General features: G+C 41.2%; 2 protein-coding genes across 2 annotated transcripts; both read left to right on the plus strand.

Moving 5' to 3' along the window:
* The first annotated feature begins 5,825 nt into the window (after positions 1–5,825).
* Positions 5,826–13,053, plus strand: LOC128857497 (loricrin-like). The gene is made up of 2 exons (XM_054093249.1): positions 5,826–5,840; positions 11,572–13,053. The coding sequence occupies exons 1-2, from the start codon at positions 5,826–5,828 to the stop codon at positions 12,922–12,924; spliced, it is 1,368 nt and encodes a 455-aa protein (XP_053949224.1). The 3' UTR covers positions 12,925–13,053.
* A 257-nt stretch (positions 13,054–13,310) lies between these two features.
* Positions 13,311–19,769, plus strand: LOC128857499 (loricrin-like). Its single transcript, XM_054093250.1, has 5 exons — positions 13,311–13,319; positions 18,269–18,503; positions 18,555–19,106; positions 19,197–19,262; positions 19,362–19,769. The coding sequence occupies exons 1-5, from the start codon at positions 13,311–13,313 to the stop codon at positions 19,625–19,627; spliced, it is 1,128 nt and encodes a 375-aa protein (XP_053949225.1). The 3' UTR covers positions 19,628–19,769.
* Positions 19,770–20,487: the final 718 nt, after the last annotated feature.

Here is a 20,487-nt window from a genome sequence, read left to right on the forward strand (position 1 = left end):
GGACGGCAAAACAAATTTCAGACCGATTGATAGTTTGGATTTGGCAGCTATTCGAGGGAGACGTGTTTCGTGATTTTCGTTAAGATGGAAAAAGAGCAGCATCGTTCTGTAATTCGCTTTTTGTTTTTGAATGGGAAAACATGTGAGGAGATAAAAGCACAATTGGATGCTATCTATGGGAACGCTTTGCCATCTACATATGAGGAAATCATTCAAAAAGTCTACGACATGATTTTCGCTGAAAAATGAACGTAAGTGCGCGAAGTAACAGAGGTCATAGATGTGTCGACCGGAACGGCAATTAATATTTTACATGATAAGTTGGCAATGAAAAAATTGTCGGTCCGATGGGTGCCGCGATTGCTCACAAATAACAACAAGCGGATGCGGCTGTTAACTTCGAAGCACTGTTCGGAGCAATTTAAGTGAGATCCAAAGGAACTTTAGCATCGAGTTCCCACCTTTGATCACATCAGAAACTAAGCAACAATCAAACAATGGATTTCTCCCAGTGAATCTGCTCTAAAGAAGGCGAAGACAGTCCTATCGGCCGGAAAGGTCTTCGTGTCGATTTTTTGGGGTGCGAATGACGTTCTCTTTATAGATTTTTTAGAAAAAGAAATAACGATCAGTCGATAATAATACAGTGAGTTATTGGACCGCTTTCACGAAAAATTTAAGGAGACACGGGCGCCTTTGGCGAAAAAAGGTGCCCGCACTTTCAGCCAGAGTTGTCGCCGTCAAACTGCGTGAATTACGTTATGAATTGCTGTCGCACCCCCCGTATTCACCCAATGTGGATCCCTGCGACTCTTTCTTGTTCCCTAACATGATGAAATGGCTCGCGGGAAAAAAATTTAGTTCAAGCGAGGTCACGCCGAGTCGGAGGCATATTTTGGAGAGTTCGACAAATCCTATTTTTTGGAGGGGTTGAAAAAATGGCCGGAGCCTTCAGAGAAGTGTATCTTTCTAAAAAAAAAAAAATGAAAAATAAAAAAATTTCAAATTTGGAATAATGGTTTGGACTATCAAGGAGCACCCCTGCTCTATCATATTGTAAACGATCCACTTTTCTCACGTATTTCATATGACAAAACTTCGGACGATGTCTTATAACACTTTCATGCTTTCAAGCGCTGTAAATTGTTCATTCCCAGGACTCTAGTCAAAGCCACTCAAACAGTTGGTGCCACACCTCTTCCTTAGCAAGACACAAATAGCAGACAACAGAAAATTAACAAGTCTTCTTAATTTCATTTAGCCAAGTCGCAGTGTAAATGGACTGGATCGCGACTAATTTAAAGAACCTCTGCTAGGAAGAGATGCCGCCTATGCGCTCACTAAGAACATTCACAAATACATTCATGTGTCTCCGAGGATGGTATAAAATTTCTTCGTACTCGATTTCCCAACCTTAACCACGTTTAGTATCTATTGCAAATTAGAGGTCTGAAATCGTTGCCCGAAAATTTCGTTTTTGTATTACTGGCAAGGAGCCAAAAGGCAGACGTGCCAGCGATCTCAAATAAAAGTAGTTCGCCCGCATTACGGAAAATGGAGTAACTGCTGCTAAATCTGATGGCTTTAAAGTTTAGCCCCCAGCCGTCAAATAGTGGCATACAAATGTATGTTTTTATTTATGTTGGCAACCTCTTAAGGCGGCCAGCAGACTAATCATATGCCAACCTTCATTTCAAATATTGACGGCAAAAGACCGCATCACAAATGTATAAAAGTGAGAAAAACGCCTTGCTATGGGTGTTGCGACTATTTTTTTATATGTATTTCACTTTTCGACAAGTCGGCAGTGACTCAATTGCGCTTAGCTCAAGCGCTTTGCCGTCTACATGTGTGTATGCAAATTCGCGTGCGCTACGTCGGTCGCCAATGTGCAAATTAAACAGTCAACCAGCCAGTGAGTTTGCAAAGCGCTATTGTGTTTGCCGATGTTTGCTGCGGCGAACAGTGGGATATGAGCGGAATAAACATTCAAATTGTGAAAGATTTTAAAAATATACTCGCATGAGTTGTTGTGACAACGAAATATATTAGCAAAATGTACTAAACATCTACATATGTATACGAGGTGTGTTCAAAAAGTATTGCGAATTTTGTGTTTTTTCAAAAATTATTTATTTATGCATTAATATCTATTTTGTCCCCTTGAAAGTAATCCCCATGAGATATTATGCACTTGTGCCAAGGTTTTTTCCAATCTTCGAAGCACTTCAAAAAATCATTTATTTTTTACCTTGTTCAGCTCCTTCTTCTATGCCGTTTTTATGTCGTCAATCGTAGCGTAGCGTCGTTCTTTCATGGGCCTATTCAGTTTCGAAAACAAGAAAAACTCACAGCGGGACAGATCTAGGAAATACGTTGGCTGTGGCATCAATAGGGGGTTTGTTTTTAGCCAAAAAGTCGCGCATAAGCAACCATGTGAGAGCATGGACGTTATCGTGATGGAAGAGCCAATTTTTGTTCTTCCACAAATTCGGGCGTTTCTGGCGGAATGCTTCGCGTAAATTGGGCATAACTTGCAGATAATATTCCTTATTGACCGTTTTACCCTGTGGCAAGAACTCATGATGCACAACGCCACTGCAATCGAAGAAAACGGTAAGCAAAACTTTTATATTCGACCGAACTTGGCGCGCTTTTTTCAGTCTTGGTTCGTGCGGCAGCTTCCATTGAGATGATTCAGCTTTGGTTTTCCATGTAACCATAAACCCACGATTCGTCACCAGTTATGACCCTCGGGAGCAAATTTGGGTCGTCACCGACAGAGTCCAACATCTCATTAGCAATGTTCATGCGATGCTGCTTTTGGTCGAAATTGAGCAGTTTTGATACGAATTTTGTGGTGACCCGTCTCATGCCCAAATCATTGAAGAAATCGAATGGCACCAGCCAATCGATATTTCTAGGTCCTCAGCAACTTCTCTAACGGTGATTCGACGATTGGCCAATATCATTTTCTTCACTTCATCAATTTTTTCGTCTGTTGTTGAAGTGCTCGGGCGTCCGGCACACCGGCACGCTTTTCGTCGTTCACATCTTCTCGGCCTTCTGATAAAATTTTGTACTACCGATAAACGTTGCTATGCTCCAAAGTATTTAGCTTCTCCGTATGACGCAGTCAACATTCGGAATGCATCTGCGCACTTAATTTCGTTTTTCACACAAAATTTGATACAGGTTCTTTGATTCATCTTTTTAAATAGGTAAAAATCGAAGAGGAGCCGAAACTCGTGTAAGCAAAGCAGCAGTCAACAATTAACAGAACATTCAAAATGGCCGACTTCGTCGGCATGAGTGAGAGATATGAGTACCAGCATACCGCCACAAAAAAATCGAAATTCGAATATACGTAACTGGCGAAAATTCAAAATTCGCGATACTCTTTGAACACACCTCGTATATGCACATGCCAGTTCTGTTTAATAGTGCTAGAGGCAAATGAATTAATCTCTTATCGCACGCTATTCTTGTCTGAGAAGACATTAACAAAAATGTTCCAGTTGTCTACAATAAAATGTAAAGACGAATATTTTTGTGAAACATTTTAACTTTCAATCGACCCTATAAAATTCAAATTTTTCAGGTGTAAAGAAATAAGGCTCAAATATACCCACACGGATAAGAAATATTGAGCCAAAATGTTTCACAAAAATATGCGCCATCACATTTTATTACAAACACTTCAGGGGTTCCGGTGGTCTAGAATTTTCAAAAAAGAGTTTTTTGTTTTTGTTATTTCAAAAGTATAGGCTTTTAAGAATATACTGTAAAATTTTTGGAAGGATATTCCCAGTATTTACATACGATTCTACAGACGTTTTAGTAAGTAGAGTCAGATTCGTCACGCGGCCACTCTTAAAACTTTAAACTCAATTATCTCAAAACTACTTATTTCGGCCTGGTGTTGTCAAAATAAAAAAAATATTCAACTTTCTGAAATTTTAATATGTTATGCACAATATCAATGGCTATCGCCCGTACTAGAATCATATTATTATTTCAATTATTTCGTATGTTTTTTATAAAAAAAAACTGAAAAAAACCGCGTCAAATTCAAAAGAAGAGTTTCAAATTCAAAACCGCGCCATTTTGTCAATTTTTTTTATTTTAGTACCGGACCCTACCGTCATACTGATTAATAATTTTTTTGGTTTTTGTGTTTCAGATAAACAGAAGAGTCAAAATGAACAACACCGTCCATGTCCAATTTTTCGCCATTTTTAAAGTTATTAAAATTAAAAAATTTTTGTTTTTAAATTTTGTATGTAAAAGAAGTTTAATAAAAAGTTTAGCAATTTTAAATATTGTTTTTCATTTTTATTGTAAAACAAAATTTGTCCAGACGACCGGGACCCCTTAAAGACAATATTAATGGTAAATGTAGCTTTATACGATTATTTTTTTCATCAGACCAAATTAAGAAAAAATGCATAAAAAAAAATACCAGTCTAACGGTTAGACGCGATAGAAGTGAAACCTTCCGTAAAACAAACTGAGAGAGAATGAGACGAAAGCAGCATTAGAAGCGGGATAATTATAGGTTAGCACTACCCATTAGTGATTATCCGCTTCTGTTCTAGAGTCGATGTGCCATGTTGGGCGGGCTTCACATAAGACTTCTCGCATTTAGGGTTGTAATAATGGGTATATTGTTCCTATCCATGAAGGAAAAACGGCACTAACTTTTCGAGTAGCTTTTTCTCACGTAATTCTTCTTTTAATATACCTGTATGGTCACCCATTCATTTCAGAAGCTTATGGTCTGAGCAATTTCACGCCTAGTTAAACTTGGACCTTCGCAAATAATATATACTTTTTTAATTCTGTACTAAAATTGAATGGGCTTTAAAATTGAGTACCCATTTTTTCAGTTCTGAAATTTTGATTTTAATATATCAAATGTTTATAAGTCTTGTGCAAAGTATGAAACTTTGATTTATACCATATTTGTTGTGGAATGAACTGTCGTCAAGAAGATTTGTTCTCGTGTCGATTGGTGTAAAGAAAAGGTGGATAAATTTAGACGCAGTGGTTCGAAGGTCTTCCATTGCATCGTAACAAAAGACGTATCTTGCATCTATGTATACATATGAGCGGGAAACAAAACAGCAATCGACAGTATAGGTGTGCGAAGAGGAGTTGAATCGAACAAAAGTTCTTTAAGGGTGCCCAAAGCAAATGGTCGCCTGTTTTTCCCCCAAAATCTGGACATATTGCAACTGGATACTAGAGAAACTCAAAACAGTCTATTTCAAGTGGTACACAAGCATTTATTGGCCAGAAATTTTGGGAAAATTAAGGGAAACCAATCATTCACCACTTCATCAAGACAATGCGAGCTCTCCCGTATCAACTGATACAAGAGAGTTTTTGAACACTCAGACGATCGAATTAATAGGTCATCCGCCTCACAAACCTAATTTGGCACTTAATTATTTTCTGTTGTTGCCGGTAATCAAAAATTAAATGCGAGATCAACGTTTTTTCAACGCCCGTAGAAGCTGTTGGAGCCTTTAAACATCTCGTTTTTGGAGGTATCCATTTATGAGTGGCAAAAGTGCTTTGAAAAGTGCTTTGGTCCAAACGAATGCGGAAGAAAGTGTGTTATCTTAAAAGGAGAATACTTTGAAGAACAATAAAGGGATTTTCATTATTATTTTACTGCGCAAAATATAAAGGCAGCACTTATATTACACAATATTTAGTTTTTTTATTGGTGGCCGATTATAAAGTCGATTGAGAATAATGATTTGACAGTTAAGAAAAACAGAACGGAATTAAAAACTATTTAAAATACTGCGCGAGATATGCGGCGCACAGCAGTAAGTAAATTTATTTCAATTCGGCATCGATATTTTTTGGGGTTTGTCTAGGGTTTTTTATATTTCAATTTTTTTGGCGAACCGTAAGGATCAGGTTTTTAATTAAGTTTTTGTTTAAACGGTTTAAGACCCGAATAAAAAACTACGATTGCAATTTGAAAGGGAAAGAAGATAGATAGTCAAGGGGGGAAGGAGAAAAGTATCAGAGAAAGAGAAAGGAAAGAATAAAGAGAGAGATAGAGATAGTTAGTCCTGTGAGAATTTTCCAGATTCTTTGGCAAATCTGTAAATATCCTCCAGTTTTAGAGAACGAATATTACTCATTCTCACGACATCGGAACTCAAAACGAGTAGCGGTGCTCTAGCAAAGACAGGACATTCACAGAGAAAGTGCTCAGTGCTATCCGCCTCCTCCAAGCAAGGCAGACCCATTGGGTCCTCAATGATTCGAATGGTGGTCATAGGCTGACCCCTTGGATTGTGTCCTGTAATAATACCGACCATCAACCGAACATCTTTCCTTCCATGTTTTAGTAGAAAGTATGACAGTGTTCTGTTCGGACTTGTCACAAAACATTTGCAGTTTTGCAGCATTCAAGACCGGGCCATCGCTCTTTCTGTAAATTGCATACATAATCGCTGACTCAATTCATGATTCCTGCAGAACTGATTCCGATTATTGGCTCTGGTCGCTGTGGGGAAACCGCTGATCCACGGTTAGCCGGAGTGTCCTGGAACCCATATAAGTACAAGCCTGTTTTGTCTTGCGACAGAATTAAGCTTCTTCTTACATTCTTGAACAATCTTTGAGGTTTGCTTCGCATTCACCAGGGCCTTCAGTGCAGCCTGACTGTCACTGAAAACTCCAATCTGTTTGCCGCTCCATCTCCTCTCGATTATCCATTCGGCTACTTTCGGGATGGCAAAAATTTCTGTTTGGAAAACAGTTGCCATTTCCCCCATAGCATAGTGATACTTATTAGTATCGTTTAAATACCATCCGGCTCCATACCCCATTTCATTCTTGGACCCATCGGTAAAGAAAATATCCGTCAAACCTCCCTGCACGCATTCTGGATTCTCCATTGCTCACGCAGTGGAAATCTGACATCAAATTTCTTTCCAAATGAAACTGTGGGTATCAGGTCATCTTTAGGTGCCAAAAACAGTGGATACTACTACGACAGTAACTTAAAGATTTCTCTGTGTCTCGAAGTTCCGTCTTCGTGCCAGAAACCATATTTATGGAGTCTATACATTGCTCTTATTGCTTCCTGTTGTATCTTAAGATCCAGGGGGAGCAAATCAAGCATAGCATTTAGGGCATCACCAGAGGTTGTACTCATGGCACCCGTGATTCATAAACATACACTTCTTTGCAGCCTGTATAGTTCCCGGGTTGTAGACTTAACCATGCTCCGTCGCCACCAGACCACAGAAGCGTAAGTGATGATTGGTCTGATAAGTGCTGTGTATATCCATAGGATCACAGCAGGTTTCAGACCCCAGGTTTTACCAAAGGCTCTGCGGCATTGCTGAAAAATCCTCAATGCACAGTGAAGCGTGTGTCACCCAAGTCAGCTTCTTATCCAAGATTACTCCTACGATTAATCGAGAACCGATTTTTTCGGAAACGATATATCCATCTCGATATAAAACTCCATAGTAGCTTAAGCCGACTTAATGTAAAAATTAAATTAAAAATAAGAAAATAAAAATCCATAGTTGCGATCTGATTTCTAGCCTGTCCACTTAATATAGCTTTCCAATTTTTTTTTTTCTATTATTATCGTTACTTATTATTTAAATTTATGCATTTTTATACACAAAAACATCAAATAAAATGTATTTCCAAGGCTCACTAACTAAGCCCGCACCCCCTTACAAAATGTCCCACAGTGCGACGCAACATTGGATGTAGGTATTTCAGCTGATACGTTGACACCGTTTTGGAAATGCTGGGATTTATTGATTTACATTTTTTTCGCATGCATTTCTTTATTTTTGTTCGCTTAACTGAAGCAAACACTCCCCTTTGGTGGCACATCGGCTTTTAATTTATTTATATAAATTTTTGCAAAAGATGTTAGGATTTTTTCATCACTTTGGCTTTTGCATCTTTTTCGTTATCATTAGCATGAATTAATATGTATTTGAAATATTTTCCTTATGCTGCCGCACACTTTTTTCGTTTTTGTTTGGCATGTCGCCAACGGAGCAGCCGTCGCCGCGTGTCAGTGCGTATTTAATTGATGCATCGCAACGAATTGAATTCATTGCCGTAATGCAGATTTTATTGCACATTCGCTCTTATTACGCAAATTAAAAATTATTGCTATAGGAACTTCGAGCGCGATCTCTCTATCAAGCGCCAGTGCTCAATACATACAAACAAACATTCATTGATAATTTACGCAGGCACGTTTGAAGCTGAGCCGACCACAGCGCGCTACTTTCCAACGAGCCGGTTGCAATTCAGAGCAGCGCAGTAAATCAAAAATTATGATGTATGCAAATACTTACCCACTGCCCTGGCGCTCATTTTGTTGCTGTCGACGGCGCGGCTGCGCTCACCACCAGCTCAGAGGTGTGGCGGCAGCGATTGCCACCCATAGCGGCCATTGAGTGGCGGACGTCCTATTATGATTACAAGTAAAACAATCAGTCTTCGTGGTTATTTTTATCGTGCAGGGTGTAAGTTCAGAGTGAGTTATATGGTCCGAGTTGATTTTCATGAAGTACCTGACTTGCTTGAATGTAGATATTAAGATAAGATAGATAAGCTGAAAAATTGCGTATGTTTCTTGGTGTTAACTATAGAAAAAATACAATAAGCAGTCAGTTTTCGATCTTCTCTGTAAGCTTCAAGCATTACCCCTCCTCTTATCCTTTCATTCCTTTTTTTTCTCACTTTTATCTTCAGAAGGGAAGAAACTTGGGTTTTTGATCCAGGTGGCCCCCCGTAGCAAGCGTAGCCATGTTACCTAACCTAATCTTTTCAATAATATGCCGAGCGAGTTAACCATATACCTATGTATGATGCAATGAAAATGTTCATACATCGGAAGGAAGGCCGACACTATGAGACACTATTACGACCTTTAGAAAAAATAACACATGACCCTAAATAACCTCAATTACAGCTAGGAAATGTAATTTTTGTTGATACATTGAATTTTAAAAACAAGACGCGAAATTCGAAAGAAAACTACTATGTCTTACATATTAATATGCTGTGTATGGTTTGTTTAGAATAAGCTGCATAACCTCAAATAAAAGCGAACATCGGAAGCCTCAGTTGTTAGAGCAATTACAACCTCGGATTTTGAGTCACTATTTAGGTTAAGCGGCCGGCGGAGCCGAATGGGTTATTGCGTGACTACCATTCGGAAATCGGAGTGCGTAGGTTTGAATCTCCGTGGAACACCAAAATGAAGAAAAAGTTTTTCCTAATAACGGTCGCCCCTCGGCAGCGAATGGCAAACTTCCGAGTGTATTTTTTGCCATGAAAAAGCTCCTCATAAAAATATCTACCGTTCGGAGTCGACTTAAGACTTTAGGTCCCTTCATTTGTGGAATAACAACAAGACGCACGCCACAAACAGAAGGAAGAGCTCGGCCAAACACCCAGCAAGGGTATAAGTGCCAATTATATATATACATATATGGTAATTGCTTTTCGGTAGGTAGGTGGCTAGGTGACATGATTGAAGTACCACTCTGGCGCTCCTCAAGAAACACTAAAGCGCCGCCATTTCCCTGCCTGTCTCTATGTCCTGGAACCCAGATCAGAAACATGTTACTTGCACACCCAAGAGATTTGATCTCTTCCTTATCTTTGATCTCTTTCCTACAGGGTCGTGGCATCATCAGAGCCTTGATCGCGGCTTGACTATCAGAAAAGCCTTTAATATCTCCCTCGGTACCACGTTCCTTAAACATTTTATATGCCTGCAGGATTGCAAAAACATCTGCCTGATTGGCTGATTTCAAGAAACCCCCTGCTCCGACTCCCAATTCCATCTTGGAGCCAGACAGACGTACCAACATCGGTACAGATCTTCCCGTCGTTCCAATCCGGCCAACTTGGAGAGGTTACCCTGGCAAAACCTTCTAACTCTAGTTTGCGGATAGAGAAATCTGTATGAACTTCAGAGAAATGCGATATCACTGCCTAAAAATGCTACCATGTCTATGACAAGTTCTACATGGTGCGGTGATGCCAATGCAAACAGTCCGTTGTACTCTCGCCAATTTAGTGATTTTATAACCTTACCAAAGAACTTCCCAGCAAACCAAGCATCTGTTAAAATATATAGTATATTTTTAAAAGAATCGAAGATATTTCACTTTAAAAACTATACCTAAACTGATAGGCTAGTTTGAATTTCGTAGCTATTCGAGAGAGACGTGTTTCGTGATTTCGCTAAAATGGAAAAAGTGCAGTGTTGTTCGGTAACTCGCTTTTTTTTGTTTTTGGATGGGAAAAATGCGGGGAGATAAAAGCAAAGATGGATGCTATATATGGGAGCGCTTCGCCATCTATTACCACAGTTAGAGATTGGTTCAACGAATTTAAATGAGGGCGAACATCCGGTTTTTGATGAGGAGCGACCACGACGCCCGGCAGACGTGGTTACCCAGGAACACATTCAAAAAGCCCACGATGGGTAGCGCGATTGTTCACGTGGAGCAATTTAAGCGAGATCCGAGGAAAATTTTCGTCGAGTTGTCACCGATGATGAAACCTGGATTCATCATTATACAACATAAACTAAGCAACAATCAAAACAAAGGATTTCTCCCGGCGAATCTGATCCAAACAAGGCGAAGACATTCCCATCGGCCGCAAAAGTTGTGACGACGATTTTTTGAGATGCGAACGGCGTCATCCTCATGGATTTTTTAGAAAAAGAAAAAGCGATCACTGAAGTGAGTTATTGGAGTGCTTTCCCAAAAAATTGAAGGAGACACGGCCACATTTGGCGAAAAAGAAGGTGCTGTTTCACCACAATAACGCACCCGCACTTTCATCCGGAGTTGTCACCGCCAAACTGCATGAATTGCGTTACGAATTGCTGCCGCACCCCCGTATTCACCCGTGTTATCAAACTAATTTTACATATGTATTAAAAATAAAAAAAAACTTGCTTGCCGACATCATTGCGTAGCGCGGCTTTCTGCAACTGAGACGGCCTTCGCGGGAAGCGGTAGAAGCGGCAGCTGCGGCGGTTGCTGCGTGTATGCAGATGAGTTGTGCAGCGAAACAAAAAACATATTTTATGTAAGCATAATTTTCGTATAAAATAGTCAGCCGATATGTGGATCATTATCAGTTCCAATAAAGTCTTCTTTCAGCCAAGTAGACTCATCCTTTCTAATAGACCACATCTTATCATCGGAGCAAAATGGTATGTGAACTCATATTTTGACAATTTTTTTAAATTGATTTAAATACGATAAAATTAGCTCTTAAATATTGTTGGTCATTAAAGCGTTTTTCAAACAATGCTACAGTTTTCAAACAAAATGTGAAGTTTCAGACTCGAAAATTGTATTTTAATTATGAAGTTTTGATACAACGGCATACGGCTTCGACCGGAGATCCAAAACATAACTGGCTACTCGTTTGAAAATTCTCTAGATGCACTTAAAACCCACAATTCGCTATCATTTTATTCCTATATTAGTTGCAATCACTTTACACTTCTCTCTTTCTTTTCCGTTACAGAAACTCTTCCTTGCTGCCACTCTTGCCTTGGTCGCCTTCGTTGCGGCTGACGTCAGCCATTTGTCGAGAACGTACTTGCCACCAGCTGCCCACTACGGTGGTCCTTCTTACTCTTCGGGTGGTAGTGGCGGCGGTGCATACTCCTCAGGCGGTTCCGGAGGTGGCTCATACTCCTCAGGCGGCTCCGGAGGTGGCTCATATTCTTCTGGAGGCTCGGGAGCTGGTTCCTACTCCACAGGTGGTGGTGGTTCCTCCTACTCTGCTCCATCTAACGAATACTTGCCACCTTCTCAAAGCTATTCTGCTCCCGCCCCAGCTCCAGTCTATTCGGGTCCATCGTACTCCTCAGGCGGTTCAGCTGGTGGTTCATACTCTTCAGGTGGTGCTGCTGGTGGCTCTTACTCCTCTGGCGGCTCAGCAGGTGGTTCCTATTCGTCAGGTGGGGCTGCTGGTGGTTCATACTCTTCTGGAGGCTCAGGAGGTGGTTCCTACTCCTCAGGTGGTGCCGGTTCTTCTTACTCTGCCCCATCTGATGAATACTTGCCACCATCGCAAAGTTACTCTCCACCCGCTCCAGTTTACTCTGCTCCTGCACCAGCTCCAGCACCAGTATACTCTGCACCTGCCCCATCTCCTGTCTACTCGGGTCCATCATATTCTTCAGGCGGAAGCGGTGGCGGTCACTACAGCGGCAGTGCTGGTGGTTCTTACTCTAGCGGTGGTTCTTCCGGTTACTCTGCCCCGGCTCCTGCTCCAGTTTACTCAGCTCCTGCTCCAGCTCCAGTCTACTCGGCACCAGCCCCAGCACCGGTATATTCTGCCCCAGCTCCTGCTCACGTTTCCTCTGGTCCATCATATTCCTCGGGCGGTAGTGATGGTGGTTATTTTTACCCAAGCAGCGGCTCAGCTGGTTTGTCTGGTGGAACTGATGGCGATTATTCCGGCTACTCTGGTCCAGCACCTGCTCCAGTGTACTCTGCACCTGCCCCAGCCCCATCTCCTGTTTATTCAGGTCCATCGTATTCTTCAGGCGGAAGCGGTGGTGGTCACCACAGCGGCGGTGCTGGTGGTTCTTACTCTAGCGGTGGTTATTCCGGTTACTCTGCTCCGGCACCTGCTCCAGTGTACTCTGCTCCTGCCCCAGCCCCAGCTCCAGTCTACTTTACTCCTGCTCCAGCTCCGGTCTACTCTACTCCATCGTATTCTTCTGGGGGAAGCGGTGGTGCTGGATACTCTGCTCCCAGCTATTCATCAGGTGGTTCATCCCACTCGTCGGGTGGCGCATCATACTCTGGTGGCAATGCTGGCACCCAGTATGCTTCCAACGGGGGTTACATCTACAGAAAGAAGTAAATCGCTTACAACTAAAATAAGTAGAACTTTGTATATATTTTAGTGCACCTTAGCAAACATTTTTTTGTAATCCTGAATTACTTAAGGTGCCACATACAAATAAGTCCCTATCAACTAGATAATTTCTCCTGCCCAACTTGTTGTAAATACCTTTATTTTTATTAAATAATATACATTTTTGTTTTAGAAAATATTTGTAAAGTTTTTTGATTGGTTATATTTGCTGTGGAGTTTAGTGGGATGCAATTCAAAGAAATGAAAATAAGTCAGAAATTTAGACGGTCCTAGGCCTTTCTTAGATATACTTTCAAGGATCTATGGATGGGATCGTTCAGATTTATTATTCAGATTTATTGGAAAAAGGAGTAAAAAATTCGACTGACCATATGGACCATGTAACTCGTTGTCGCTACGAACAAATACCTGATATAATATTCAAAAAATTATCTACCAGACTATAATAAAAAAATGTATTCTAACAATATTTCGGTTCTGTATTATCATTTAAAAGTTCTCAAGTTCTTAAAAAAACTGTCTGTATGTCGAACGGGTTTCAGTTATCTTCCATTTTTCGAACGGAGGTTACTGCAATCGCAATTTGTGGAAGAGTACCATCGAAGCAGCCTTTGCTTGGGGCCCCACCAATTTGTTGATGCCGTTCCGTCAAAAATCGACCAGGCGACCGGTGCCACACAAGTTGTTGGGCCAGTTTTTAAGAGCCTCTTTGTTATCGAAGGTAACGTCTTTCATATTGTTTGACAGAGAGCGGAAGAGATGGTAATAAGTCGGTGCAAGGTCCGGAGAATACAGAGGATGCTGAAGAGCATCCATTCGAGCTCTAGCAGTCCGCCTTTGACGACTCGTGTAGCATGTGACCTGACCTTGTCGAAGGGGAGTATGGTTTGACCATGTCGACCAGGTCTTTGCAGTCGAATAGTCTAATTCACGCTGCGTAGCTGGGCAATGTAGTGCTTCTTATTGGCCGTGGCATTCTTTTAAAACATTTCTCAGTGTATTTTGACCTCATAGTCTCCCCAAACACATATCTTGATCTTCTTTGGATGAAGATCCGGCTTAAATCTCGACTTTGGCATATCTCCTAGAGCCAAGCACTGCTTTCTTTGCTTCATATTTATGTAGCATCTCATCTCCCGTAACAATTCGCTGTTTATGACAACGTGTTGCTCGATGGCAGGCGATATGCTGAGAAGCGATTTGAAAGCAACTTTCTTCGTTTTTTCGTTGAGCTCGTGAGGCACCCAGGCTCCTAGGCGCTCAATTTTTTGGTAAATCACATTCAATGTAGGTGACTGAGAAAAGTTTTATGATCGCAGTTCATTATTTCGGCCAATTCACGACTGGTGTTGTTGACCTTTTTCCTTCAAAAGTGACATAAGACGTTCTTCATCGAATTCAGATGCCCTTCCGCTACTGGACGTGTCATTTTAAATTGAACATTGCAAACCATTTCCGTGCTGTAGACTCGTTTACGACACCTTCCCCATAAACGTTTGAAATATCTCGGGCTGCCTCTGACCGGGTGGGAGACCTCTGAAACCAATTCAGCCGACCCTTTCCAGGCAAGACCATTAGCATTTTCATTTCCCTGTATGTGCCTATGTCCTGGAACCCAGATCAGAGAAATGTTACTTGTACACCGAAGCGGTTTGATCTCTTCCTTACAGGAGTGGCTCATGGCGTCGTCAGAGCCTTGGTCCGCGGCTTGACTATCAAACAAAATTTTAATATCTCTCACGCTTCCACGTTTCCTTAGCATTTTACATGCCTGCTGGATTGCAAAAATTTCTGCCTGATTGTCTGATTTAAAGAAACCCCCTGCTCCGACTCCCAATTCCATCTTGGAGCCAGACAGACGTACCAACATCGGTACAGATCTTCCCGTCGTTCCAATCCGGTCAACTTGGAGAGGTTACCCTGGCAAAACCTTCAAACTCTAGTTTGCGGATAGAGAAATCTGTATGAACTTTAGAGAAATACGATGTCACTGCCTAAAAATGCTACCATGTCCATGACAAGTTCTACATGGTGCGGTGATGCCAATGCAAACAGTCCGTTCCACCCTCACCAATTTAGTGATTTTATAACCTTACCAAAGAACTTCTCAGCAAACCAAGCATCTGGTAAAATTTCACAAGCATATTTGACCCTAAAAAATAAAAAAAGGTTAAACATTTGTAAAAGAATCGAAGATATTTCCCTTTAAAAACTATACCTAAACTGATAGGATAGTTTGGATTTGGTAGCTATTCGAGAGAGACGTGTTTCGTGATACTCGCTAAGATGGGAAAAGTGCAGTATCGTTTGCTAGTTGGCTGGTTTTTGTTTTTGGATGGGAAAAACGCGATGAGATAAAACCAAAGATGGATGCTGTCTATGGGGCCGCTTCGCCATCTATTACCACAGTTAGATATTGGTTCAACTAATTTAAATGAGGGCGAACATCCGGTTTTTAATAAGGAGCGACCACGACGCCCGGCAGACGTGTTTACCAAGGAAAACATTTAAACAGTCCACGACATGATTCTCGCTGATCGACGAACGAAAGTGCGCGAAATAACCGAGGTCATAGGTGTGTCGACCGGAACGGTAATTAATATTTTACATGATAAATTGGCGATAAAAAAATTGTTAGCAAGACGGGCGCAGCGATTGCTCATGTGGACAACAAGCGGATGCGAAGCAGTGTTTGGAGAAATTTCAGCGAGATCCAAAGAAAACTTTCATCGAGGGATTCATCATTACACACCAGAAACTAAGCAACAATCAAAACAAAGTATTTTTCCCAGTGAATCTGCTCCAAACAAAGCGAAGACATTCCCATCAGCCAAAAAGTCATGACGACGATTTTTTGAGATGCACACGGCGTCATCCTCATGGATTTTTTAGAAAAAGAAAGAACGATCACTAAAGTGATTCATTTGACCGCTTTCTCAAAAAATTGAAGGAAACACGGCCGCATTTGGCGAAAAAGAAGGTGCTGTTTCACCACGATAACGCACCCGCACTTTCATCCGGAGTTGTCACCGCCAAACTGCGCGATGAATTGCTGCCGCATCTCCCGTATTCACCCGATTTGGCTTGCGACTGTTTCTTGTTTCCTAACATGAAGAAATGGCTCGAGGAAAAAAATTTAGTCCAAACGAGGAAGTCATCGCCGAGATTCGTTTTTTGGAGAGTTCGACAAATACTATTTTTTGAAGGGTTAGAAAAATGCCCAGAGTGTTGGAAGAAGTGTATCTTTCTAAAAATAAATAAACATTTTGAAAAAAACGGTGCCTACATTTCTAACATGGATACTTATTGAACCTCCCTCGTACTATATTACTTTCACACGGCTTTCTAACAATCGAAATGCTTGGCCTCGTATGAAGATTTACGCCAAATTTATGTTTCATTTCGTCAACACAAATATTTTTGGCTTTTGGTATTTATTTTATTTATTTATTTATTTATTAGAAATATAATTATAAATAACTATATTACATTACGAAAGGCACTAGTAGCTAGGACTATCGGCCTGTTTTTTGTATTTAATACAACTTTGCCGAATATTATCGGATTTATCTAGCAGCAACCCAATTTGGAATAGCCGGTCATTTTTATTTAAACTTAGGGACAAATGAATGAAAGGGTTTCAGTAGCTTTCCATTAACATGTGGGACAAGCGAAGAACCAATGGGCTGATCATTATTTTTAAAGCAATGAATTTTACAGTATTGAATCGAATTGGCTTGTTTAATAGAAGCTCCGGCTTTAACGACCGATAATTGATTTATTGGTGCAATGATTTCATTTATCTCTCTTTTTCGCTCCTCTCTGGAGCATAAGGCCTTTACAAGGCTTTTCCACCTGGCAGTTATTTTTACAGTATCCTCCATTGTTGCAGCAAGTTTGCGGTGAGCTGATCTTCTCAAAGTGTTTTTTAGGCGACAGTGACTTCTCATTCCTTACATTAACTGATTAATTTTATTGGGTCATAGTGGCACTACGATCTCTAAGGTGGTCTATTGTGCTTAACCGCTAGCCAATAATTGAATAATTTCATTAAGAAGCTCATCTGTTTAAAATGTAGAGCAGGTTCCATATTACTTTCAGGATTCGATTGTCCGACATTTACGCCCGAACCTTTCCACGCGTTCCTTTCCGAAAAATAATTTTCTGGCTTCTTGAACGAATCAAATGCTTCTTCTCGAAACGATTTTAATCTTTCTTTTTCTTCTGCTGTGTATTTCAAATCTATAATTTTGCTCCAATTTCTTTTAAGTATGCAACACCTCCACCAGTATTGAAAAAATTGTGATTTTCCAAGGCGGCCGTCAACTAAGTGTTGAGAATGTTCAAAGTCCGCCAGGCCAGAAGATCTAATTCATCAAAGTCATTCAAACGATTTTTGATTTACAGTCCTTAAACTTAGTTTGCCTTATGTATTTACTCAAACGGATTAAGCAAGTCAGTTAAAAACAAACAAATTTGTATGTGCTGATACACAGAACAGCTCCCTTCAGTGAGTAAACCTAAAAATATATTACCCGTTTCCTTAGTATAAAATGTATTACTTTTTTAAATTTAATAACTAATTCAGTAAGTTTTTTGGAAAAGAAACAGGTGTTGTCAGTTCATCGCTAACCTTTACCTTTCTGCTGATAAGAGTGGCCAGCCACTTTTAGCGCTCATCTCTTTTAACTTACACTTTTATTGCTTTTTCATTCCTTTTTTCATGAGATGGGAGGTAGCATTGTTATCAAATAAATTTTACATATGTATGAAAAATAAAAAAAAAACTTTCTTGCCGGCATCATTGCGTAGCGTGGCTTTTTGCAACTGAGACGGCCTTCGCGGGAAGCGGCAGCTGCGGCGGTTGCTGCGTATATGCAGATGAGTTGTGCAGCGAAACAAAAAACATATTTTATGTAAGCATAATTTTCGTATAAAATAGTCAGCCGATATGTGGATCATTATCAGTTCCAATAAAGTCTTCTTTCAGCCAAGTAGACTCATCCTTTCTAATAGACCGCATCTTATCATCGGAGCAAAATGGTATGTGAACTCATATTTTGCAATTTTTTTTAAATTTATTTAAATACGATAAAATTAGCTCTTAAATATTCTTGGTGGTTAAAGCGTAACAGTTTTCAAACAAAGTGTGAAGTTTCGGACTCGCAAATTGAATTTTAGTTATGAAATTTCGATACATCGGCAAACATAACTAGCTACTCGTTTGAAAATTCTCTGCATGCACTTATAACCCACAATTCGCTATCATTTTATTCGTATATTAGTTGAAATCATCACTTTACACTTCTCTCTTTCCCTTCCGTTACAGAAACTCTTCCTTGCTGCCACTCTTGCCTTGGTCGCCTTCGTTGCGGCTGACGTTAGCCATTTGTCGAGAACGTACTTGCCACCAGCTGCCCACTACGGTGGTCCTTCTTACTCTTCGGGTGGTAGTGGCGGCGGTGCGTACTCCTCAGGCGGCTCCGGAGGTGGCTCATATTCTTCTGGAGGCTCGGGAGCTGGTTCCTACTCCTTAGGTGGTGGTGGTTCCTCCTACTCTGCTCCATCTAACGAATACTTGCCACCTTCTTAAAGCTATTCTGCTCCCGCCCCAGCTCCAGTCTATTCGGGTCCATCGTACTCCTCAGGCGGTTCAGCTGGAGGTTCATACTCTTCAGGTGGAGCTGCTGGTGGCTCTTACTCCTCTGGCGGCTCAGCAGGTGGTTCCTATTCGTCAGGTGGGGCTGCTGGTGGTTCATACTCTTCTGGAGGCTCAGGAGTTGGTTCCTACTCCTCAGGTGGTGCCGGTTCTTCTTACTCTGCCCCATCTGATGAATACTTGCCACCATCGCAAAGTTACTCTCCACCCGCTCCAGTTTACTCTGCTCCTGCACCAGCTCCAGCACCAGTATACTCTGCACCTGCCCCATCTCCTGTCTACTCGGGTCCATCATATTCTTCAGGCGGAAGCGGTGGCGGTCACTACAGCGGCAGTGCTGGTGGTTCTTACTCTAGCGGTGGTTCTTCCGGTTACTCTGCCCCGGCTCCTGCTCCAGTTTACTCAGCTCCTGCTCCAGCTCCAGTCTACTCGGCACCAGCCCCAGCACCGGTATATTCTGCCCCAGCTCCTGCTCACGTTTCCTCTGGTCCATCATATTCCTCGGGCGGTAGTGATGGTGGTTATTTTTACCCAAGCAGCGGCTCAGCTGGTTTGTCTGGTGGAACTGATGGCGATTATTCCGGCTACTCTGGTCCAGCACCTGCTCCAGTGTACTCTGCTCCAGCTCCAGCACCAGTGTACTCTGCACCTGCCCCAGCCCCATCTCCTGTTTATTCAGGTCCATCGTATTCTTCAGGCGGAAGCGGTGGTGGTCACCACAGCGGCGGTGCTGGTGGTTCTTATTCTAGCGGTGGTTATTCCGGCTACTCTGCTCCGGCACCTTCACCAGTGTACTCTGCTCCAGCTCCAGCTCCAGTGTACTCTGCTCCTGCCCCAGCTCCAGCTCCGGTCTACTCTAGTCCATCGTATTCTTCAGGCGGAAGCGGTGGTGCTGGAGGTGCTGGTTACTCTGCTCCCAGCTATTCATCAGGTGGTTCATCCCACTCGTCGGGCGGCTCATCATACTCTGGTGGCAATGCTGGCACCCAGTATGCTTCCAACGGGGGTTACATCTACAGAAAGAAGTAAATCGCTTCGAACTAAAATAAGTAGAACTTTGTATATATTTTAGTGCACCTTAGCAAACATTTTTTTGTAATGCTGAATTACTTAAGGTGCCACATACAAATAAGTCCCTATCAACTAGCTCATTTCTCCTGCCTAACTTGTTGTAAATACCTTTATTTCTATTAAATACATTTTTGTTTTAGAAAATATATGTAAAGTTTTTTGATTGGTTATAATTATTTGCTGTGGAGTTTCGGGAGATGCAATTCATAGAAATGAAAATAAGTCAGAAATTTAGACGGTCTTAGGTCTTTCTTAGAAATACTTCGAATTAGTTATATCCAGGATATTATTGAGCATTGCCTATTTAAATAGAAAAGGGAACCCCTTCATCCATTTTCGAAAACGATTAATTTGATGAAACTTAAGAGGAAATAAACGAAGTCCTATTGGATCGTCAGATGGGTCTGCAATTGAAAGGGAAAGAGTGGACGGGTATTTTTTGCTGCATGAGAACTATTGTTATCGATAACTACGGTTTGACAGCTGAGAATGGCAAACGGTATTCACATTTCTGATCAGTAAGATTTGGCAAGTCATCATGAATCGTTTAACGCCAGAACATCGCTTCCATATTATGGAAATTTACTTTAAAAAAAAAAGAAATTGGTAAAGTTTATAGAGGGAAGTATTGAATAAGACGCTAAAATTTCGACTCGTAGTCATTCTAAACTTGTTAGCCTTTGTCTTTCGACTACGTGAAATGGTCGCAATGTGTCGCAATTTTACTGGTCGTTTAGATTTATTATTCAGATTTATTGGAAAACGTAGTCAAAAATTTGAATGATCGAATGGACCATGTAACTCGGAGCCGCGACGGA

The sequence above is a fragment of the Anastrepha ludens genome, chromosome 3 (genome assembly GCF_028408465.1).
Source record: "Anastrepha ludens isolate Willacy chromosome 3, idAnaLude1.1, whole genome shotgun sequence".
NCBI classification, from domain to species: Eukaryota; Metazoa; Arthropoda; class Insecta; order Diptera; family Tephritidae; genus Anastrepha; species Anastrepha ludens.

Bases quoted from the DNA above. Each gene is read 5' to 3' on its own strand.
- LOC128857499 (XM_054093250.1), top strand. The intron at 18,504-18,554 runs CATCTAACGAAT...CTCCCGCCCCAG, and splicing joins TGGTTCCTCCTACTCTGCTC to CTCCAGTCTATTCGGGTCCA. The intron at 19,107-19,196 runs GTAGTGATGGTG...ACTCTGGTCCAG, and splicing joins TCCATCATATTCCTCGGGCG to CACCTGCTCCAGTGTACTCT.